This window comes from Thrips palmi, unplaced genomic scaffold (genome assembly GCF_012932325.1).
Source record: "Thrips palmi isolate BJ-2018 unplaced genomic scaffold, TpBJ-2018v1 HiC_scaffold_6, whole genome shotgun sequence".
In the NCBI taxonomy this organism is placed as follows: domain Eukaryota; kingdom Metazoa; phylum Arthropoda; class Insecta; order Thysanoptera; family Thripidae; genus Thrips; species Thrips palmi.
The window spans coordinates 4,039,123-4,061,792 of NW_023144633.1; the positions used below are offsets into that span (position 1 = coordinate 4,039,123).

The 22,670-nt window shown below is 53.4% G+C and overlaps 2 protein-coding genes across 9 annotated transcripts; both read left to right on the plus strand.

Moving 5' to 3' along the window:
• The first annotated feature begins 556 nt into the window (after window positions 1-556).
• LOC117651575 (calpain-A-like) lies at window positions 557-19,703 on the plus strand. Of its 5 annotated transcripts, XM_034395706.1 has the most exons (16): window positions 557-849; window positions 1,322-1,448; window positions 14,076-14,252; window positions 14,342-14,411; window positions 14,500-14,617; window positions 14,695-14,829; window positions 14,916-15,266; window positions 15,353-15,591; window positions 15,685-15,848; window positions 15,927-16,147; window positions 16,262-16,304; window positions 16,391-16,529; window positions 17,722-17,880; window positions 18,662-18,789; window positions 18,880-19,075; window positions 19,157-19,703. In XM_034395706.1, exons 1-16 carry the CDS (start codon window positions 572-574, stop codon window positions 19,240-19,242), a joined length of 2,631 nt encoding a protein of 876 aa, XP_034251597.1. In that variant the 5' UTR covers window positions 557-571; the 3' UTR covers window positions 19,243-19,703. The 5 variants fall into 5 exon arrangements, with proteins under 5 accessions (XP_034251597.1, XP_034251600.1, XP_034251598.1 ...); XM_034395709.1 differs by lacking the exon at window positions 17,722-17,880; XM_034395707.1 differs by lacking the exons at window positions 557-849; window positions 1,322-1,448 and adding an exon at window positions 2,881-3,475.
• A 420-nt stretch (window positions 19,704-20,123) lies between these two features.
• LOC117651498 (UMP-CMP kinase-like) lies at window positions 20,124-22,663 on the plus strand. Of its 4 annotated transcripts, none has more exons than XM_034395535.1 (6): window positions 20,124-20,264; window positions 20,883-20,987; window positions 21,063-21,209; window positions 21,293-21,430; window positions 21,554-21,730; window positions 21,845-22,663. In XM_034395535.1, the coding sequence occupies exons 1-6, from the start codon at window positions 20,196-20,198 to the stop codon at window positions 21,893-21,895; spliced, it is 687 nt and encodes a 228-aa protein (XP_034251426.1). In that variant the 5' UTR covers window positions 20,124-20,195; the 3' UTR covers window positions 21,896-22,663. The 4 variants fall into 4 exon arrangements, with proteins under 4 accessions (XP_034251426.1, XP_034251427.1, XP_034251428.1 ...); XM_034395536.1 differs by having other exon boundaries at window positions 20,139-20,264; window positions 20,857-20,987; XM_034395537.1 differs by lacking the exon at window positions 20,124-20,264 and adding an exon at window positions 20,271-20,431 and having other exon boundaries at window positions 20,857-20,987.
• Window positions 22,664-22,670: the final 7 nt, after the last annotated feature.

Consider the following 22,670-nt stretch of genomic DNA (forward strand, 5'->3'; position numbering starts at 1 on the left):
GCGGGCGGGGCGGGCGGGGCGGGCGGGCGGGCGGGGCGGGCGGGGCGGGCGGGGCGGGACGCCGGGTGCGCAGCGAGAGCGTGGCGCCATGCGCAGGGTGCTAGGCCCTAGGCCCTAGGCTCGATAAGTGTCATGACGCCGCGCTCTCCACCCCGCCGGCCTGCCAACAGCGCCGGCAGCGCCAACAAGTGCGTAGGGCCGTGGGGCCCAAGGGCCGAAGGCTAGAGTTCGTGCGGTCCACAGTGGGCCAGAAGACCGGTGGAGGCGGCCATTCTAGACGCGTTTTGAGCTCCAGAGTCGCTAAACAGGCCTCGAACCGAGCGTGTGACCCCACCAATGGATTCCTCGTCCGGAGCGCAATCCATTGGTAGGGTCACACGTTCGGTTCGAGTTCTATTTAGCGACTCTGGAGCTCAAAACGCATCTAGAGTTTTGACCGCCTCCACGGGTCTTCTAGCCCACTGTGAGGTCCACACAGGCTCTGTAAAAACACTTCGTCCCCCTGACTAGGTCCTTCTTCGCTTCGCAGAGGCTGACGGACAGGGCGCGGCCGGCGGCCTGACCCTCCGCGATGTCCTTCATGCTGCGGGGCGACAGCTTCGGCGACGCCCTCAACGACGCCCTCGGCACCCTCAACTCGCTGGTGGGCGACGGCGGACGGGGGCCGCGACCGCCGCCCCGCGCCGGCTATGACAACACGGGGCGCGACCCGCTGGCGGGGCTGGCGGGGCTCGGCGGCCTGGGCGGCCTGGCGGGGCTGGCGGGCCTAGGCGGGCTCGGCGGTCGGTACAGCGACTGGGGCAGCATCAAGGACCGCTACTTCCGGCCCAAGCCGCGGCCTCCTCCAAGGTAAGTGTGATCGACGTGGCGTCCTCGGGGTGAGCTCGGCCAGCTCGGCGCACAGAGGGCCAGGACACCGCTGGAGGCGGTCAAAATCCCGGACGCGTTTTGAGCTCCAGAGTCGCTAAATAGGACTACAGAACCCATTGGTGGGGTCACACACTCGGTTCGAGTCCTGTTTAGCGACTCTGGAGCTCAAAACGCGTCGAGAGGATTGGCCGCCACCACCGGTCCTCTGGCCCACTGTGCGTGCCAATGTCAATAGACGACTTGAGCTAGGCGAAAGAAGAGGAAGAAAATACCTTCCCGAACATGGCGGCCGGCCGCCGTCAGCTGCTAGGACCAATGAGGGGCCGTGTTCGGGAAGGTATTTTCTTCCTCTTCTTTTGCCTGCCCCAACCACGCACGGACCACGAGACGGATGGGTTGCCGACCTCCACGGCGGCCGGGCACTCAGCACGGGGTTTGTTTGACTCTCCAGGCCGCAGCCCCCCATGAGCTTCTCGGACATCGTGGGCAAGACGAAGGGCGCCTACCACTTCATCAACAGGCTGCTGCCGCACAACCGCGACCCCAGCATCACCAACCCCGCGCTGCAGCCCTTCTCGGTGAGTGCGCAGCGACGTCTCTCTCGCACCCCTGCAGCACTGGTAAAACTAAAGCGTAGTATTACCCACTGTTTTCAAGCGTAGTCAGGTTACGCTTGAAATCAAGCGTAACAGGCTCATCCGCCAAGATTCCTCCTATCAAAATGCATGCGGGAATCTCTAGCCTATGCTTGATTTCAAGCGTAACGTCTTCAAGCGTAACTTTATGCTTGACTCAAGCATAGAGTTACGCTTTAGTTTTACCAGTGAGGACGCCCCACGAGTGCGACGGAGACGACTCCTCGGCATCAGTCTGCCGGCCGGTGTCACTCGTCGCCCTGCGAAATTAGGTTGCATGCCTGTCCCCTGCCAGTCCGCCCGCCAATTCTGTACTTCATCTGGCGAGAGGGTGGGGTGGGGTGGGGCATGGGAACAAAACGGGCGGTCCGGTGATGTCATCTGCTGGGCGTGGCGCTGGCGCGGCGCTACACAGTGGGCCAGAAGACCGGTGGAGGCGGACAAAACTTGCGTTTTGAGCTCAGAGTCGCTAAACAGGACTCGAACCGAACGTGTGACCCCATCAATGAATTCCTCGTTCGGAGAGCAATCCATCGGTGGGGTCACACGTTCGGTTCGAGTCCTGTTTAGCGACTCTAGAGCTCAAAACGCGTCTAGAGTTTTGTCCGACTCCCACTGTGCGCTAGCGGCTCTGGCGCGGCAGGGCGGCGCAGCGTGGCGAAGTGTCTAGTCTTCAGCATCGCACGCTACATCCGGACCGACACGGACGGCGGCTCAAGTGGCCAGCTTCGTGCATTGTGGGAACCCTGCCCGAGTAAACAGAGAGGACGATGGGGCGTCCAGGAAAGAAGCGACCCACCCGCTACGGCTTACGGCTGCAGGGTTGCCTTGTTGCCTATCCCGCGCGCGCCGGGCGCCGCGACTCTGTCCAGCTCCATGCCCCACAGTGGACCAGAAGACCGGTGGAGGCGGCCAAAACTCTAGACGCGTTTTGAGCTCCAGAGTCGCTAAATGGGGCTCCAACCGAACGTGTGACCCCACCAATGGATTGCTCTCCGAACGAGGAATCCATTGGTGGGGTCACATATTCGGTTCGAGTCCTGCTTAGCGACTCAGGAGCTCAAAACGCGTCTAGAGTTTTGGCCGCCTCCACCGGCTTCTGGCCCACTGTGTGCCCGTCCAGCGGCAGCGAGGTGCGGCATTGCCCAGCCTGACATTGCCCAGGGCTGGGGGCTGCGGGGGGCTCGGGGCTGTGTGGGCGGACCGGCCGCGGCGTGGCGCGGCGGCGTCGCGGAGGCACGGCGCCCACCTCCACGCCCCTTACCTTCGGCGTGCTTCGGCCCCACCATCGCCGTGGTCCGCGGAGCGTCGCGGGAGCCCATCGGACCGTCTGGCGCTGCGCTGCAGCGCTGCTCCACTCTGGAGGACGATGACGCCTTAGTTTGTCGCGGTGAACCCTGCCCGTCGGTCGAACCGAGCGGCGCCACCTGTAGCCTGTAGCGCACCGCGTCGCGAGTGCAACCGTCTGTGAGTGTGTGTGAGTGAGTGCAACCGTCTGTGAGTGTGTGAGAGTGTGCGCGAGTGTCCGTGGAGCCAGAGCGCCCCTTTCCCAACACCCGACGCCATCTGGTGCCTCAGATGGTGGGCAGTCGACCACCACCGCGCTCTTGGTGACCACGACGACCACCGCCGTCGCGGTCCGTCGGACGCAGCAGCGTGCCTAGTGCTCCGCGACCGCGAGCAACACCATGAACTACAACAGGGACTACAGCGGCAGCTGCGACGGCTACGGCAGCCGGCGGCAGGACTTCCGCGGCCAGGGCGGCTACGGCTGGCAGCAGGACCAGCAGGGCTCCAACAACCGCGGCGGCAGCTACGGCCAGGACTACGGCCAGGACTACGGCCAGGACTATGGCCGCCAGCGCGGCGGCGGCTACAATGCCCAGAAGCCGGTCGAGGAGACGGAGATGGTCGTCAAGAAGGCCGTGAACATCGTCAAATACCTGCCCTCGATATACAGCCTGAAAGTGGTGAGTGCGGTTCAAGGCCGGAGGCGGAGAGTGGGGGTCCGTGCCCAAATTGGGTGCTTGTTGTTCTGGAGGTGAGGAAGTGGGTTATCCGGGTCACGACGTCCGTGACGTCCGGCGGGGGTTGTGGTCCAAAAGTGGCGACCAAGGTCGCAAATAAGAAGGCGCCATGCTCCCTTCCGCCAAGGCCCGGCCCTTCCTGATATGTGTGCCACGCCCTGCGCCCTATGCGCGCTGCTGCCTGGCCACTCGTCTCTCTCGCACATGTACGGGACGCCCTGCGGGTGCGAGAGAGACACACATTGACAGCGCGGTGTGGAAGCAGTAGCAACAATATGTCCCTGACGAGAACGTCCATGCGTGTTTACTCTGTTGCCGCTGGAGCATGCAGACTGATTGCGAGAGTCGTTTTTCGTCGCTCTGTCTCTCGCGCACCCATCGGGCGTCCCGTGTAGGTGCGAGAGGGACACAGCGACGACAACGACTCTCGGAATCAGTCTGCAGGCTGAGAGTGCTGGCTGGCCGGAGTCGCGGCGTGCTCTTTGGCGCTCTTGATGTGCACGCCCACACAGTGTGGCACACACGCCGCGCGGCGCCGTGCCGTGCCGTGGCGTGCCGGGACGAGGCCGTGACCCCCGCCCCGAGCGGAACCAATCCTCTCTGGCCGCGCTAGCCGCGCCCCTGCCACCGCGCCTCCCTTCATTCACCTGCAGTTGGCAGGCGATATCGCGGGCCGCTATCGTCGCTCTGTCTCTCTCGCACCCCTACGGAGCTCGCCGTGAGAGCGAGAGAGACAGAGAGACGAGCGCCCCGTTCGGCATCAGTCTGTGCTGGCCACGCACCAGTTCGCCAGTCGTGAAAGCCTTTTTCCTGCGGGTGCATTCCGAACAGTGTTTTCGTCGCTCTGTCCCTCTCTCTCTCTTACTTGTGGGGGCGTTCGGTAGGGATGCGAGAGAGACAGAGCGACAAAACGATGCGCGGATCGCTCTGCGCGGGCTCGCGTTTGTTAGACGAGGCTGAGGCAGGCAACCCTTTTGGCACCGATGGTGACTTGACCTGAAAGTCTTGACTTGACTTGACTTGAAAGGCTAGACCACCAAGGCTAGACCACAACTGATCCCATGCCGGTTCGGGCCCGGGCAGCAGCCTGTTTCCGGGTCCGGGTGTCGTTTGCCTGAACTTGAACTTGAGAGGCTAGACCACAACTGATCCTTTGCCGTTCGGGCCCGGTAACTGCCATGCTTGCATAAACGAAGAGCCCTAGGTTCTCGCGGTCGAGGGCTACCTGCAATGCTACCCAAGGCGGCAGATAGATGCCATAAACCGCGAGAACTCAGGGCTCTTCGCTTTCTGGTCAGAGTATAGGTATACTTCCCATGAGTGCGAGGGAGACAGCGCGACGTAAAAGACTTTCGGACCGAGGTCTGCACTGCTCGCTGCTACGTGCGCCCGCCATTTGCAACTCAAAGCGATGCAGTGGCCGAGAGACCGCTTGAACAAAGCGTTGGGGTCGTGTGGGTCATCGGACACACCAGCCCTTCATGCGAGAAACCGATAACCTGAGGTGTTCAGTTTACACGAACCAGCAGTAACGTGCACAGTGGACTAGAGAGTTTTGACCGCCTCCGCCGTTCTTCTGGTCCCACTGTGCGTTGGAGGCTTCCTTCGTGTGCTCCAAGTACCCCACCCTGTCGAAGTGGCGGTCATCGGCTGTCCTCGTTGTCCTTGCCGCCCTTCTCGGGCTGGAGGCTCACGCTGCGAAGGCCGACAATGTAATAACGATGCCCCGCGGGACCGACCTACCTACCTGTCCTCGTCCTGCCTGTCCCCGGGGTGCCGCCAGTCACTCAGGCCCTCCCAGGTCCACGTCGACACGCAGCGCCGCGCGGGCAGTGGACTGGACGGACACTGGACATGGACACTCCGTGCTGTAAGCGACTGGCTCGAAATCGACCAACTTCGGAACTTGAAACGGGTGGTTCATCTCTAGTGACCCTGTATGGAAAGTATGCAGGGTCGCTAGGTTCACCCAGTGACCTGGCAGGGCAGTCCAACGAAGTACTAGCGAGGCGCGCGCAGCTCCCTAGTGACTCACTCGCTCCGCGGCTCCGCGGGGACGACGTGCACGTCACGCGTGTCGCGTATTACCGTGGGTTCCCATGATAGTCTTATCCGGCGCATGCACGCAGCGTGCAGTGGGCCAGAAGACCGGCGCCGGCGGACAAAACTCCAGACGCGTTTTGAGCTCCAGAGTCGCTGAACAGGACTCGAACGGAGTGTGTGACCCCACCAATGGATTCCTCGTTCGGAGAGCAATCCAGTGGTGGGGTCACACGTTCGGTTCGAGACCGATTCAGCGACTGTGGAGCTCCAAACGCGTCTAGAGTTTTGGCCGCCTCCACCGGTCTTCTGGCCCACTGTGCAACGCCGACTCGAAGGGCTGCGTCCGGGCCGGCGCGGCGCTCCCGCCTATCTGCCTCGTGATAAGGACGCAGGACGACTGCGCGGAACAGAACGGCGAACAGCTGGCCGGGGATGTGGCGGCCCGGCGCGGCCCGGCAGCGGCCCAGCGGGCTTAAGCGTGGCTAGGGCCCCGCGGCGCGGCGGGGCGGGGCGGTGCCGGGCGGACGGGCCCCGGGGCGGCGGCATGGAAGTCGCTCAGTGTCCGCGCGGCCCTCTCGACGGCATGGCCACATAGGCCCTGTCGCGGACAACGCCATGCACGACGTCAAAGTGAACGGGCATGTGCACTACGCCGACGACGACGATGACGACGAAGAGGCGGTGGAGCTGGCGGCGACGCGCGGCCAACTGATAGACGCCCTCACCGAGCAGCTGGAGGACGTGTTGGAGGAGGAGGACGACCTGCCGCCGGACCGGCCGCCTCCGCCGCCACCGACGACGACGGCGTCCCCGCCGCCAACGCCACCCGGCGACGCCCTGCACGACGCCGTCACCAAGATTAGGCGCCTCTTGCCGCCCGTCGCGCAACTAGTGGAGGTAAAAGAAGGCGTTTAGAAGGGGAGGCCGGGAAGCCCGGGGGCGCGGACCGCGGTCGCCGCTGCGGCCTCACTCTTCACAGTGGGCCAGAAGACAGGTGGAGGCAGCCAAAATCCCAGACGGGTTTTGAGCTCCAGAGTCGCTAAATGGGACTCAAACCGAACGTGTGACCCCATCAATGGATTCCTCGTTCGGAGAGGAGTCCATTGGTGGGGTCACACGTTCGGTTCGAGTTCCATTTAGCGACTCTGGAGCTCAAAACCCGTCCGGTATTTGGACCACCTGCACCGGTCTTCCGGCCCACTGTGCTGCGGCCTCACGTGCGCTCCGCGGTGCGATGCTCTGCGGTTTCGGCGAGTTTCTTCCGCGGTGTCGCGCGGCCCTTCGGCTAGTTCTCCGGTTTTGATCGCCTCGTCGCCTAATGGCAGCACGGCAGCGGACTAAAGAGGGTGTCCGGGGGGTGGGGTGCCGAGGCGCCGGTACGCCCGTCTCGAGGGGAAGCGGAGGGGCAGTCTGGCGCCAAGCTTGCGCCGAGTGACGCCTCTTTACCCTTTGGCTGCCTCTGGCTCTCCACCACCCACCCGCCTCTCCCTTCCAGTGCCCTGGCCGTCGAGCAGACAGTGCCGGGGTTGTGTGGTCGCGTGCGGCTCCACGGCCCCAAGCCAAGTGGCCGGGTCACCAGTGTCATGGACCACATGTGTCGGGGGAATTTCCGAGTTTCGCCTGGGCCATTTCTGAAGTTCAAGCACGATATGAGGAAGACTGCGGTAACCAGCTCTCTGTTGCGCACAGCTGGACCTCCAATTCGCCCCGGGGGGTTCAAAAACCAGCAAGAACCTCTAGAAGCTCCCGCTGCCCTAGCCCTCCTAGCCCCCCTGGTGTTCCTGGCAGGGCTAGGAATGGTGTAGAGACCGTTCTTTGAGCATTCGACGCGTTTCTACACCATTCTCGGCATTTGCAGGCCATTTTGGAATGGTGTAGAAACCGTGACAGTCGGAAAGGGCTACAAACGGCAGTAAATGGTCTGTACGCCGATTCCAGAGCAATCGCCAAATGGCGAAGGAACGCTTTAGTCAGATCGTTGAAAGAACGCTGGAACAATGTTGTGCATGCCAATGTTCAAATGCTGATGGAATTGTGGGACATTGGTCTGCAGGTCATTTCACGAACGGTGTGCGATCGGTGAGGAATGGGCTAGGAACGGTGAAGGAATGGTGACGGAACGGCGTGGATGCGAAGGCCTCGTGACCGTTTCCAGAGCGTTTCCACAGCATTTTGGAAATGGCCACAGCGCTAGCTCCCGCAGTGCTTGAAGAGAGCCATATGGACCAGCAGTCGCAAGGAAGCCTGGTGGGTTCGGGGTAGCGTGCGCGCTCTCGGCCCACCAGGGCGTGGGTTCAACTCCCACCGGGGGCGGCTCGTGATCGCTCTGAGAACTGCGAGGGAACGGTGTAGGAACGGTGTAGGAATGGCGTAGGAACGGTGTAGCAACGGTGTGGACGTTGCATGCAGTTCTTTTTGGGTTGGCTTACAAATGGTCATGATCGGTGTAGGAACGGTGTAGCAATGGTGTGGACGCCGAGCGCAGCGCACTTTGGTTCGGCTTACGAATGGTCACGATCGGTGTAGGAACGCTGTCGAAATGCTAACAAATGGTCTGCACACCGTTTATAGAATGCTGAAATGTTCACACTTGTGGTGTAGAAACGGTGCGTACGCCAATCAAGACCATTTCTGAATGGCCAGTAAATGGTGAGGTCAGCGTTTGGAAATGCTGTAGGAATTGCCGCAGGAACGCCAGGGCCAGCGTGAACCTAGCCGGCCTACCGGCCGCTGTCCACCGGACATACTCCACTGGAGCAGGTAGATACTCCGCGCGTCTGGGACCGCGCAGCGCGAGGGGTATTCCCACTCAACGAGTACTGACGGACGACCCGTTCTTATTCAAACTTATCACCTCTCACCGACTTTATGAATGGATGGTGATCGGAATGGCGACGCGCTCTACGCTAGTTTTTCAAATTTTGGGGCTGATTTACTCCAGTAACGTCTGCTACCTCCTTACAACCTTCCACTTCCCCATCATGTCCGGACATTCGAACACTTCAATTTCCCTCAATTGACAATTTTGTCATTGTCATTTGTAAAGAGAAGAGCGACAATTAATTTTTTTCCACTCATTTTTATTTAAATTTTTCGTTATTTTTTTTTAAATTTTAGCTTGCGATGATTGTGGGGGGCGTAATGACGGGCCTGGCAGCCTCCAGCTGGAATGGAGTCGGCCTGGAGCCAAAGCCGCCGAAGCCAAACCGGCGGCGCCAGGTCCCCCCTCCCCACAGTGGGCCAGGAGACCGGTGGAGGCGGCCAAAACTCCAGACGCGTTTTGAGCTCCAGAGTCGCTAAATGGGACTCGAACCGATCGTGTGACCCCACCAATGGATTCCTCGTTTGAAGAGCAATCCATTGGTGGGGTCACACGTTCGGTTCCAGTTCCATTTAGCGACTCTGGAGCTCAAAACGCGTCTCGAGTTTTGGCCGCCTCCACCGGTCTTCTGGCCCACTGTGCTCCCCCTTCCCTTTGACGGGGCGCCCAGGGAGCGGGGTCGCGCCGCGGAAGGATGGGTGAAGTGAACTCCGCGCTCCGCGGCTCCGCGGCGAGAAGGGCCAGGGCGCGGCGGCAGTGGCGGCACCGCAAGGCACAGGACTGAGGACTGAACTGACAGTCAGTCAGTGGGGCGCGGTGCAGCGTCGGGAAAGCACGCGTCGGGAACGCAGTCACGCTCACGACAGCGGGTCCTTCTCCGCCGTGACGAGCGGACGAGGACGAGACGAGTTGTTGGTTGTTAGCGCCGCAGTGTGAGAGAAAAGCGGAGTCGCCATGGGCGAAGTCGAGGAGGAGATCGTCGTCCAGAAGATCGCCACCGACGTCCAGGACTACCGGCCCCTGTGGTCGTCCTTCGGCTTCAAGGATGTAGGTACCAGTGGCCACACCTGGCCAGCGCGAGGCGCGGCCGTGGTACCCGCCCTGGCGGCGTCAGCGTCTAGTGGCGAGTAGGTTAGACGGGCGTTGTCGGCGTTCAAACTGTGTCAGTGTCTTTCAGGTTCGCTTAATCGCGATGGATGAGAGGTGGCCGACCTGGGAATGCGGGGGACGGGGCCCAACCGGCGAGGCCCCGTGTCGCGGGGAAGGGTTGGGCCGTGGGGTATCGGGTTACGCGAATAAAAAAGAAAACACCAAACAGTCGACTCAGTGACACGTTGAGGTTAGGTCTGCCTGCTGGCGCGCCTCTAGCGGGCCTCGGCTCGGGCGTTGTGCCGTGGCGTGTGCCTGGGGCTCCCTGGCTGGAGGTCGCCCTCCCAGCCGAAGGGCCTGAATGAGTTGATTTTCGCCCTAACGGCGGCCTCAGGTTTCAAGGGCAGCTCTGCGACGGTGACGTCAACCATCAGCTGTGTGGTCAAGGGCGACCGTGACCGCGATCGCCAGCGCGCCGCCGCAGACACTGGCTCGACTTGTGCGAGACTCGGCATGGGATCGTGAATGGAGTGGCCTATTCTAGGATCAAACGTCCAACCGAGTCGATTTAATGATCATCACGAAACGGACATCTGCTTTGTTTTCAAAATTTGTGTATGTTTTGGTGTTGTGCTGCCAACCTCTGCCGCAGCGCGCCGCATCGGGTTCCCCGTTCAGGAAGCGACTGTTTTGCCAGAGCTTTTCCTCTCCGCGAAACGAGAGTGACTCATCTCTATAAATGCCGCGGCCGCGAGCCGCACGACGCCGCGGCGGCGCGTCCAAGGCGGCTCCGGCGACGAGTCGGATCGCGCCGCGCGTCGCGAGGTTGGCAGTGCGTGGCGCCTATCGGGCCGGAAACGGGGAGCGATCGCCCGGAAAGGGGCGGGGCGGGGCGGCGCGCGCGCAGATTTTGAATGGCGATGAAGCGTCTCCGGCGGCCGCTGTCACCGTCACCTGTTGCCCCTTGCCGCTTGTTGTCATCCTTATCAGTCCCACGGAGAGGCTCGGAAGTGCGTCAGCCTTTCCTTGTCTTATCAGGCGGTTCGTCCTTCCCCAACCCCTGCGTGTGCAGCCTCCCCACAGTGGGCCAGAAGACCGACGGAGGTGGCCAAAATCCTAGACTCGTTTCGAGCTCCAGAGTCGCTCAAACAGACTCGAACTGAACAAGTGACCCCACCAATGGATTCCTCGTTCGGAGAGCAATCCATTGGTGGGGTCACACGTTCGGTTCGAGTCCCATTTAGCGACTCTGGAGCTCGAAACGCGTCTCGAGTTTTGGCCGCCTCCACCGGCCTTCTGGCCCACTGTGCTCCCCGGTGTCGCTCTCCTAACCTAACCTAGCAGTGAGCGCGCGCTTTGCTTTTCCGCGGGGAGTTGAAGGACGGTCCCTGCCGTGCGGGCGTGAGCGGCGGAACAAGGGAGGGGGGGGGGCGTCCGGTGGTTCACACGGGTCGTAACGAGGAGCCGGCTGCGCGCTCCGCTCCTCCGCGCAGTACGCAGATGGGAAAGGAGTGTAAATTTAGAACAAACCCTCCGCGTCTCACCGACGCCCCGTCGTCTCTCCAGCCCCGACCAGCGCCGCACTGCAGTGGGCCAGAAGACCGGTGGAGGCGGCCGAAACTCAAGGCGCGTTATGAACACGAGTCGCTATAAATGGAACTCGAACCGAACGTGTGACCCCACCAATGGATTGCTCTCCGAACGAGGAATCCATTGGTGGGGTCACACGTTCGGTTAGAGTCCTGTTTAGCGACTCTGGAGCTGGAAACGCGTTCGGGGTATAGCCCACCTCGACGGCCCACTGTGCGCCACGCCTTGCGAGGGGCCTGACTGAACCCCGATGCACCCGATGTGTTGAGACTGGACCAAGTATCTTGACGAAGGAGCTCCGAGTAGGGAGCGGCCGTAAAGCCCAAGCTCAGTGGGGTCCCGGTCCTGCTTGAACTCGTGCCTTCCTTCCCTCTATGGGCAGGCCGGGTACCGGGCGCTGAAACCGTGCCAGCAGTGCCAGCGTGGTCCGACGGGCAACATGGCCCTGCAAGGCCCGCATAAAACGCGTCGCGTGGACCTCCTGCAGCATAGCCAGGGGAGCGTCCGTCAAACACTTGGCGGATTTTAGCCTAAATTTTTCGGGCTCCCCTGCCTTTGCTTCGACACCAGTTCGAGTTAGAGACGTGCCAGTGGGCTGCTTGCAGCATTATCCTCACTACCACGGGCTGGTTTCGAATAGTGCTCTCTCTCTCTCTCTCTGACATCCTCACGGGGGAAGGCCCACGAGTGCGACGGAGACAGAGCGAAGACGCACTGTGCGGATTCGTTCTGCAGTCTGTGTGATAAATCTCGCAGCCCCGTGGCCCACATGTCCGTTTGTTTGAGATGCCATCTAATGAAAGGGCTTCTGCCCGTGTCCCATCAGGTCTCGCGGTCTCGCGTCGCGCCGGCCGACACAGAGCCCCCGCCCCGCCCCGCCCCACCCCGCCCCACCCCGCCCCGCGGATTGTAAATTGTAGGGGCCTGCTTGGCTCGCCGCCCGACCCGCCCTTTGGGGCGTCGCGGCTGAAGCCAACTGAAGCTAGACACTGTCATTCAGTTCATCGAACTGCCTGCTCCCTTGAGCTTAGCTACTCGGGGGAAGGTGATTACCATTGATTTTCGGTCCGCGGTGGTTCGAGCCCCGGCTGCTACTCCGCCGGGTAGCTTTTGCTCTAGACTTATTCCGAGACTTGTTTTCGTCGCTGTGTCTCTCTCTCTCTCTCCTCTATACGAGACGCCGCGTGATTGCGAGAGAGACAGAGCGACGAAACAGACTCTCTCGGACTGCTGAAGATCGATCTTGACCGCCGATTCTTGCGGTGTGGGCGAGGAGGTGGGGGGTCCTTGAAGGCAACGCGAAGTAACCATTCAGCCATCCAGCGCGCTCCGCCAAGGCATGCGGCTCGTCTCAGTCCGAGGAAAGACGGAGTTGGAGCCCAAAAATGTACTTTTATTCTCGTTTTTTTTTGGCATTGTCGCTCACGCGGTGGCGAAAAATGACCTCGCCTGGACTTCCCCTCCCCTCCCCCCGCCCCGCCACGCCCCCAGGCCGCAGGGACGCAGCGGCAATGGGGTCACGTGGTCACGCACAGCCCTTCAGCGCCCTCCAGCCCTCTCGGGGCACGGCGGCGGGGTCGTGGGGGCGGCCAGTAGACTGATTCAGAGTCGTTTTCGTCGCTCTGTCTCTCTCGCACCTGTGCGGGACGCGCCATGAGTGCGAGAGAGACAGAGCGAAGAAAACGGATCAGTCTGTAGCCAAACATTTGCTCCGTCTCTCGGAATTAGGTACGGCCCACGAGTGCGAGAGAGACAGAGTGACGAATGCTCCGCTGCAGACTGACTCCGAGAATCGTTTTCGTCGCTCCGTCTCTTTCGTACTCAAGGGGCGTCCCGTGTAGTTGCGTGAGAGACAGAGCGACGAAAACGACTCTCGGAATCAGTCTGCTGGCCCCAGGCCGGTCTTCGTGGTCTTCCCCGATCGGCCTTGGCAATGAAAGCGAGAGTGAGCGGGGCGCGGCCGCGGCGCCTGCACTCTGAATGGAGCAAAGCTGTTTACATGCCACGCTGCAGCTGGCGCGGCCACGGCCAGTCGGCCAGCCACGGCGCACAGTGGGCCAGCAGACCGGTGGAGACGGCCAAAACTCTAGACGCGTTTTGAGTTCCAGAGTCGCTAAATGGGCCTCGAACCGAACGTGTGACCCCACCAATGAATTCCTCGTTCGGAGAGCAATCCATTGGTGGGGCCACACGTTCGATTCGAGGCCCATTTAGCGACTCTGGAGATCAAAACGCGTCTAGAGTTTTGGCCGCCTCCACCGGTCTTCTGGCCCACTGTGCGGCGCTGCAGCTTGCCAGGACTGCAGGGCTGCCAGGTCCGCGCTCGCAGTGGCTCGCAGTCACTCACGGGACGGGTCACGGCGGACCGGGGGAAGGGTAGGGGGAAGTGCCACACCCAGTGGCCAGCGCCAGTGCGGACAGCGCGGACTTTTCGGCGTCGGGAACGGCTATGAAGTTCCCGTCGAGAACGCAGAACGAAATTTTGGGCGTTCCCTTCCCCTTCTCTATGCATTAAACGACCTTCCTGTACACTGCTTTCTAAACGGCCCTGACTCCCTGACTCTGTCCGTCGTAGCCCTTGCGTCCGTCCGTCTGTCTGTCATCTGCCGGTCCACCGTCTGTCTGTCTGTCTGTCCGCCCGTCCGTGTGTCTGTCTGTTCGCCTCGTCTCGGATTCTCCGGTAGAGTCCCGGCAGGTGACTTCACCTTCACGCTGTGACGTCATATCAAGATGAGCGTGTGGGCGGGGCCGGTCCAGGATCACGCTTGCTTGTACAGTATTATTTTTGTCTCTCTCGGTCGTTAGTTTGACTCGACTATGGCGAAGCCCGCCTGCTCTGTGGAAACTCGATTGTCACAGCCTGCCTCCTCGTGGAATTCCCCTTGCCTGAGATCACATCAGTGTGGGGGCCTCGAGTAAATCACGTTCAGTTTTATCTCACAGGATGGATGTTTCCAAGCCAGGAAAAAGTTAACTTTATTTCCTTGGTTGCTGTTTCAGGTTGGAGAGAAAGGATCTGGCATCAGAGCAAGGGGCGAAGTCCAGGACTTCCACAAGATTCAAGCGCAGTGTTTGTCGGAAGGTGTTCTGTGGGAGGATCCAAATTTCCCAGCGGTAGACTCTTCTATATTCTACACGAGAGGACCACCAAAGCCATTCGAATGGAGAAGACCAGGGGTGAGTTCCCTGTATTTTAAGTGACCAGCATACTCTAATTGAAATTAAGTTGCCTTTTATTAACTTAAGTCTTTGTGAAAAAATTGCAGGAAATTACAGGGGACCCACAGTTTATGGTGGATGGTGCCTCTCGGTTCGATATCCAGCAGGGAGAGCTTGGTAAATTATAAAGACATCCCCTTTATAAAATTTGAGAAACCTATTGTAAAATGTAACACGCTATAAAATAAAATGTATGCATTTGCAGGAGATTGTTGGCTGCTGGCAGCTGTAGCAAATCTTACCCTACACGATGATCTCTTCTTCCAAGTCGTTCCAGATGATCAGGGATTTGAGGGCAATTACTGTGGTGTATTTCATTTCAGGTAAGTTTACCTTGCTGTCAGTTACGGTCATTATCATGTCTTAAATCTAAAAATTTCCCTTTCTCCTTCCTTTTTAGGTTTTGGCAGTATGGTAGATGGCTGGATGTTGTAATAGATGACCGTCTACCCACAGTGTACGGTGAACTAGTATTCCTCCACTCCGCAACTAAAAATGAATTCTGGAGCGCACTTTTAGAAAAGGCATACGCGAAGTGAGTTATGAACTGGGTTAGCAGTCGGTGTTGACAGTAGGAAAACTCCATTGACTCACTTTCTCTCTCTCTCTCTCTTTCTAAAGGCTGCACGGGTCGTACGAGGCGCTCAAGGGAGGCACCACCTGCGAGGGCATGGAGGACTTCACTGGCGGAGTGACTGAAATGTACGAGCTGAAGGAGGCGCCCAGCAACCTGTACAAAGTGCTCCTGAAGGCCTACGAGCGCTCCTCGCTGATGGCGTGCTCCATCGAGCCGGACCCCTACGTGACGGAGGCGCGGACGGACTCCGGGCTGGTGAAGGGCCACGCGTACTCCATCACGCGCGTGCAGTACGTGGACGTGCAGACCCCGAGGCGGAGCGGCAAGATCCCCCTCATCCGCCTGCGCAACCCCTGGGGCAACGAGGCGGAGTGGAACGGACCCTGGAGCGACCAGTGAGCTCATTTAAACTGTCATTTAAACCGGAACCGTCCCTCTTCGTGGCTGTCTCCAATGCAGTTTCTTTCATTGTCCATGCCAGGTCACCCGAATGGAGGCTCATCCCAGACCATTCAAGAGAGGAGATTGGGCTGACCTTTGACGACGATGGTGAATTTTGGATGTCATACGAAGACTTTTTAAAACATTTCACTCAGTTGGAGATGTGTAACTTGAGTCCAGATTCCATGGAAGATGATAACATTAAGAAATGGGAAGCCAACACATTTGAAGGAGAATGGGTCAGAGGTGTCACTGCTGGAGGATGCAGGAACTACCTTGGTATGCTGAAGATATTGATTACTTTGCAATACTGCAGGTGTTCTGATTTATTGGTGGCTTCAATTTGTTCTTGTTTCCTATTTTCGCTTTCAGATACGTTTTGGCACAATCCGCAGTACAGAATTACCTTAACAGACGTTGATGAAGATGATGATGAAAACAGATGTACTGTAATTGTAGCTTTAATGCAGAAAAACCGGCGTGCTCAGCGTAAAAAAGGAATGGAATGCCTCACTATAGGATTTGCAGTATACAATGTATGTGTTTTTAACTCATTACTATTATTATTATGAAGCTATCTTATATTTTAATATTTTTTAAACTTTGTTTTGCAGCTGGGACATGATCCTGATAGTTTACCAAAGCCATTGGATTATAACTTTTTCAAGTACAATGCTTCTTGTGCAAGATCTCCTTCTTTCATCAATCTACGTGAAGTTAGTTGCAGATTTAAGCTTCCTCCTGGATCTTATTGTATTGTGCCATCCACATTTGAACCCAATGATCAGGGCGAATTCCTTCTCCGAGTATATTCAGAAAAGCGTAATAACATGGAGTAAGTACTGAAAAAGGCTTATCATGGTCTCTTGTTCAACAATTAAGGAGCTTTCTTTTAAAAACTCACTCCTATTGCATACAATTTCTTACAAGCATTTCATTTCTTTTACAGGGAACATGATGAAGAAGTTGGCATTGGTCACCTTGATCCTAGAGTAAGCAAAAAAACAGACTCTTTGTGTCAAATAGACTCATTCCTGGTTTTGTGCGTGGGATTCTTATTCATCGTTTGAATTTTTAGGTGAAGGATGAGGATGAAGACACTGAGCTAGCTAAGAAGGATGAAAAGGTTAAAGCACTGTTCCTCAAGCTGGCGGGTGAGGATGGTGAGGTTGACTGGATGGAGCTGAAGGAAATCATGGACTACACCATGCGGAACGGTATGTGAAGCCGGGCATTTATTTCCCTCGCTATTGCTTTCGAAATTTACGATCCCTCTGAACTGATGTGTTGTATTTTCTATCAAGCTTATCTGTGTGTGTGATGAAGCATTTGCAGCTGTCTTTCATTAAATTTAAATCCGTCTTCATGAAACCCTTCCTTGCGCAGGAATGAAAAGTACCTATCCAAATTTAGATTTTATGAGGGATTGCAAACTTCGCCTGCGATAGCTTAACATTCTCCTGCATCTCACAAACCAATCTAAAGGGTGCTGGAGGCAGCCTTCTTTCTTTTAAATTGATCTGCACTAAACTTCCGAATGCGCTCATTGCCCTCTGAACCATCACTTACTCACACACTACTTCTTACATGGCACAATATGTTGCACTTTGACCATGGTGTGAGAACATCCTAACTTTCCAAACCTTAGACATAGAATGTACCCTACAAATGTAGTTGTGCACCTTATGTGGTGAAGGTAAAGTTAAAGTTTTGGTGACAGCTCTTATTTGAACAGTTCATGTGGGATTGTCAGGGATTTTTGGGCCCAAGAGCCATTGCAAATTGGTAGAATGGTTTTATCATAGTGTTTTTCTGCATTTTTCTAGGTTTTGTGGTTATTGTGGATTCCTGTTTCATTTTTATATATTTTTTTTATTCTTATAGGATGATAGAAGGGAGCTGTTGTGCTGAAAAATTGCGTTACTTTTGAATTATTTTGGTTCTCAAGAGAAAAAGACATTGAAGATATTTTAATTTACTCTGCACTTTTTTTTTAATGGTTGAATACGGAACATCACATGTCTCACTCTAATTGCTGCAATACTCATTATTTTCTTTTTGTTTGTAAATGATTAATTTTTAAAGTAGTGGGTTAGCAAAATAATTTCTCCCTTTTAATAATGAACAGCCACATCCCATATCTAACTTTGAGGTGTTTTCAATGGTTACCATGAACAATTCCAATCAAAAGTAAATTTATTAATTTGTGTGTAAATTTTAATGTTGTCCCTTAGTCGTTTTTTTGTTGCTGTTTGTCCTGATCTGTTTGTTCTACATGAGTCTGTCTGGCATGTGTGGTGGTCCAGTGTGATGTGTGTGTCTTGCCGGGGAGGTGCATCCCTGCTCGCCCTTTCAGGCGCAGTACAGCGTTGAGCTCTAATCCTTGCCTGCTTATGATTATGTTGCTAGAGCTGCCCAGTAGACCTAGACCCCCGACCCATCAGCAGATTGCACCTGCGGAAGATGACACCCTGGTTGGCCAGCTGGTTAACCTGTTGTGTGGAGTCATTTGCAAGGATACACCATTTGGTGCGGCATTTGCCTCTGGTGGCGAAGGACATGCCGCTGGTAAGACAATTCTAATTGAGGAGAAAGCAAAGCATTTGGAATCCCACTGCATACCTGGAGGTGGCTTTAATTGAAGCCAGTAGATTAAGTTGATCTCCATTCTAAATCCCAACAAAGACACACTAACTGCCTTTTTCTGAGCTACATTTACCATCCAGGGTCCTTGTCCTTTGTTCTTAATACTCATTTAAGATTACTAATGAATACGGTTGCTGATGAATATGTTGAATAATTTGTATGTATCACATCCCTCTTTAATGTTTTCTGTGATCTACCATCTGCTGCAAGACCTCTACTAAATTTACCAAATTAAAATAATAAGTAACCTGTGTGTCTAAAAAATCTGTAAATAATAAGAATTAGCTTGTCACATTTTTATGGTTTTATGGTTGTTTATTAACTATTTGTGGAACACTATTAGCCAAAAACCATAAGCTTTGTAATGTGGTTCTGTCAATATTCTGCTGTGCTTTTGATGTGCTCTCTTGTAATTATTTTCTGCCTGGCCGCCATACAGGCTAGCCTGAAGGCAAGGAAAATGTCTCAAAGTCTGTCTCTCTCTGTCTGTTTGTGCCAAGGTAAACCTGTCTAAAGAGCAAGGGAAGGCACAGAGCACTTAACTTTACCGCTACTAAGTCCTGCTGCTTTAGCAATCATGTGGGCCCACTGGGTTTGATTGATATTGAACTGAAGCAAATGTTGTCGGCTTTACAAATTTAAACTCTGCTAAGTAAAGTTTCTTTTAATATTGAAACTTTAAATTCCATGTTTCCTTTTGCAGACACGCGATCATCTGGCTTTGCTAAGGAAGTTTGCCGCAGTATGGTTGCCATGATGGATGCTGATCACTCTGGCAAGCTGGGATATGAGGAGTTCAAAATCCTTTGGACAGATATCAGACACTGGAGGGTTAGCAAAGATAATTTTTTTGATCTATTCATGTGTGTTTAAAAAATAAAAAATTAGTTTCTAACTAATTGGTACATTTTTAAATTTCAGAAAGTGTTCAAGCTTTATAGCAAAGAGGGCCAAGGGTTCTTGAGTGCATTTGAGCTCAGGCAAGCTCTCAATTCGGCTGGCTATCGCCTCAACAACCACATCCTGAACATCTTGTTCCACCGATATGGTGCTGCAGATGGCACAATTACATTTGATGACTTTATGATGTGTGCCATTCGCATGAAAACCATGATAGGTACGTTTCCTTTCCCTATTTTTGTTTGGTTTTACATAAATCTTGTTTCTCTGCCTGATTTTGTTTTTTTCCTGTCATCAGATCTGTTCAGGGAGAGAGACCCAGATAATACCAATACTGTTTCTTTCTCCCTTGAAGAATGGATGGAGAAGACACTCTACTCATAGTCAGTGCTTCACTTCTGGACACATCTCTACATTTCTCTTGCTTTTGTACTTCAGCTCTATTTTCTTACTTATCAATGTTCTCTACATAATGATATTATTAACTTAATGTTTTCATTGTTTTTGGAACTGTCCAACCAAGTGGTATTGATCTTAATGGGGCTTCGGCGCTCACTGCCTGGTCAATTGTATTATATCTGTTATAATTTAATTTTTGTTTTGTTTTTGGCCTGTGAAGCCTGTATCCATATTTTTTCAGGCTGCTTTGTTGTTTATTGTCGTTTAATTGTCACCCTCTGCCAATCTCTGTTAACAGGGTGTTTGCCTTTGAGAATTGTGTGATGCTATTTAATAATTAATTTAACTGTCTATTTTTCTTTCTTGTGCTTCCTGATGTAAGAAGAAAAGATTTTACCTCTTAATGTCGTGTTTACTTTCAATAAATTTTATTTTATTCTTTTGTACATTACTGCTTGATTTCTTCCTGTCTTCCTAAATATTCACTAGGAGTGTTGTCCTTGAAGGGACTGCAGGCTGAGGCAAGCTGAAGCCCTACGACACCGCTACACCCGTATCGAACGTACCTGTTTGTGGCCACACTAACACTTCTTTTGTGGCCACACTAACACTTCTTTTGCCGACCATCCCAACTACTTGCTGACGGGTGACCTGGAAATCCCACCTCAAACTTTGTCTTGTTCGTCTTGTGCACTCTTCAGCGCCTGCGGGACCGCAACACACCAGCAGGCAGAGGGTGGCCTACCTTGCCCCTGTGAAGACGACAGGGGCATGGTAGGCCACCGTCTCCTCACCAGTGCCTTGCGGGCCCATCCGATGACCTACCTTCCAGGCGTTCAAAACAAAAGCGAGCATTTGTTGCGAGGGGATGACACTGGGGCTGGGAGTCGTCAAGAATACCCTGACAGCACAAAGAAGCCATTTCTAGGAGAACCCTTATGTTTAAAAGATCGCGCCAACTCTCGCTTCGATGGATCGATCTCTATGCCACCTTTCACCCACCACAGGTAGTACAGTACGCAGTCGTCTGCTACAACTCACAACTCCTCTCTCAATCAGCACCATATCAGCAGAAAAAGCTTGTTCATTCTTTGTGGAGCCTTGAGGATCCTTCACTCACTCGCTAGTCTTCGCAGACAGCTTCACTGTTGACTCAATCGACCTTGAGGCACACGTAAGTTAGAATCAAACGTTCTAGGTAGGCTGACCGGTGAACGGAGGTTGGTGACGAGTTGTCATAGGAAGTTCGAAACACTGAAATTCTGTCGAAGATGTGTTGAAGTTTGGTGTCAGTTCTTTAAATTAATCATACCTTTCAGTAAGAAAATTAATTTTGTTGCTGACGTCGAATTATTGTGTTTTGAATGTATTTCAATGAAAATTTGTCAAGGTTAGGGTCTCATTTTTATTGCGAATTTGGGCCTCTTTGACAAGCAAGCTGGTGTAAATGTAAATGGGGTTCACTTCATGCATTTATTTTCTTCTCGACATAATATAAAACTAGTTTCAAGCTTATTCGTGACTGTAAAAAGAAGAATTTAACTGTCGCAACTTTGTTTTAGTATTGTTTTTTTTTTTGTTTCCAATTGTTTCTCATAGGTTTAATGCTCATTCCACTTGTCCAGGGAATTCGAAAGTTCGCCATGAGTGCTGCTCAGAAACCTCAAATTGTGTTTGTTCTTGGAGCGCCAGGCTCTGGGAAAGGAACAATTTGCAAGAACATTGTAGAGGTAATATTGGTTTGTTCTAATTTGGCTTACCTTGAAACTGAATATTTTTTGATTGCATTTAATTTTCTTCATTAGAACTACAAATTCATCCATTTGTCTGCGGGGGATTTACTACGTGAGGAACAAAATACTGAAGGTTCGGAACATGGAGACATGATCAAGGAATATATCAAACTTGGCAAAATTGTTCCTGTTGAAATCACCTGTGGCCTTCTGAAAAAGGTGTGGAAATAGTATTCTAAGCTCTGGAACTAAAATGCCAGCATAAGAATTGTATCTGAAAATTGTTTATCTTTTCCTTTCAGGCTATTGAGAAGTCAGGTGCCTCTCGATTCCTTGTTGATGGTTTTCCTCGCAACCAAAACAATTTGGATGGGTGGGAGAAAGTCATGTCACAATGTGTAGATGTAAAGTTTGTCCTGTTCTTGGACTGCAGTGAAGAGGTAAATCAGATAAAGAGGTTGTCATCCACTTACTGTTCATTTGGATGCTTCCTTGAGCACATAGTGAGTTCTATTGGTTTTGAACTGTGATGGATAATGTGGTATCGTTCAATGTACCTGCAGGTTTGCACTGAAAGGTGCCTCAATAGGGGAGCCCAGGGCAGTGGTCGAACTGATGACAACCTGGACTCCTTAAAGAAAAGGTTTAACACTTACTCAAATGAAACAATGCCTATTATCAAGTATTATGAAGGTAAAGGTATGGTGGAAAGAGTCGACTCCAACAGGACTTTACCTGAGGTAATTTTTTTTTCTCTTCAATTACTTTTAGATGTTATAATCTTTCCTGCTCGATTTCAAAGGTGTCAAGCAACACTGAACTAAGGACTTCTGTTTTTCATTTTTCTGTTTCAGATTTTTGAAGACATCAAGAAAATCTTCACTCCTTTCATCTCCCAGAGTTAATCCCTCATCAGCGTCAATATTAATCAATGCCTGCCATGCAGCTGAAGTTCACCCAACATCTTGTCAAGAGATCTTCTCTGAAGAGCATTCCCTTTTATTTAGGAATCTGGTTGGTACATTGTAGCTGGTGATAATGATCATTTAGAATTCAAGATTCCAGTCATTCCAAGAGTGAGAAAGTTGATAAAAGTCACAAATTTGAAAAAAAGAAGTTTTCCTCCATATCATAATTTAAAACTTGTCTTTTCTTGCCATGTTTATCATTTGGTGCGTAGTGTTCTGGGGTAGAAGTCTTCCCTACTTCTCAAGTAGGGATATTTTTGAAACTTTATTTTTCCTTGCGGGTAATAATTTGCTATGAGGCAATCACTGTTGTCAGTATGAATAAATTAATTGGAATTCTTTACTGAGAATTTTTAGCATGTGTTAAAGTATTATAATCTTGTCATAGTGTGCTTCATTTTACCTGACTTAGCATAATAAAAAAATGAAGCCCTTAATTTTGTAGAAGGTATTGTCACAGAAAAACTCAAATCAATGTGTGTTTGCACCGTTCAATAGGATGAAAGATCAGCATAGTGATTGTTTTAGGATAATTTTATTTTAAAACTTTTCTGAATGATTCTGCTTGTTGATCATTAATATTTCTTATGAATTTTTTCTCTTCTTTTGTAAAGCTAGCAAGTGGTGCTGGCAGTAGTTCCTTGAGGAATAGAAATTATTGCTCATGTATGATTTAGTGTCAATAAATACAGTGATGATCACCAAGATTTGA

Excerpts from the sequence above, each read along its gene's own strand:
- LOC117651575 (XM_034395706.1), top strand. The coding sequence starts at position 572 with ATGTCCTTCATGCTGCGGGGCGACAGCTTCGGCGACGCCCTCAACGAC. Across the intron at positions 14,618-14,694 it reads TGTGGTGTATTTCATTTCAG|GTTTTGGCAGTATGGTAGAT; the intron begins GTAAGTTTACCT and ends CTTCCTTTTTAG. Across the intron at positions 15,267-15,352 it reads AACGGACCCTGGAGCGACCA|GTCACCCGAATGGAGGCTCA; the intron begins GTGAGCTCATTT and ends TGTCCATGCCAG.
- LOC117651498 (XM_034395535.1), top strand. The coding sequence starts at position 20,196 with ATGTTTAAAAGATCGCGCCAACTCTCGCTTCGATGGATCGATCTCTAT. Across the intron at positions 21,431-21,553 it reads TCTTGGACTGCAGTGAAGAG|GTTTGCACTGAAAGGTGCCT; the intron begins GTAAATCAGATA and ends ATGTACCTGCAG. Across the intron at positions 21,731-21,844 it reads CCAACAGGACTTTACCTGAG|ATTTTTGAAGACATCAAGAA; the intron begins GTAATTTTTTTT and ends TTTCTGTTTCAG.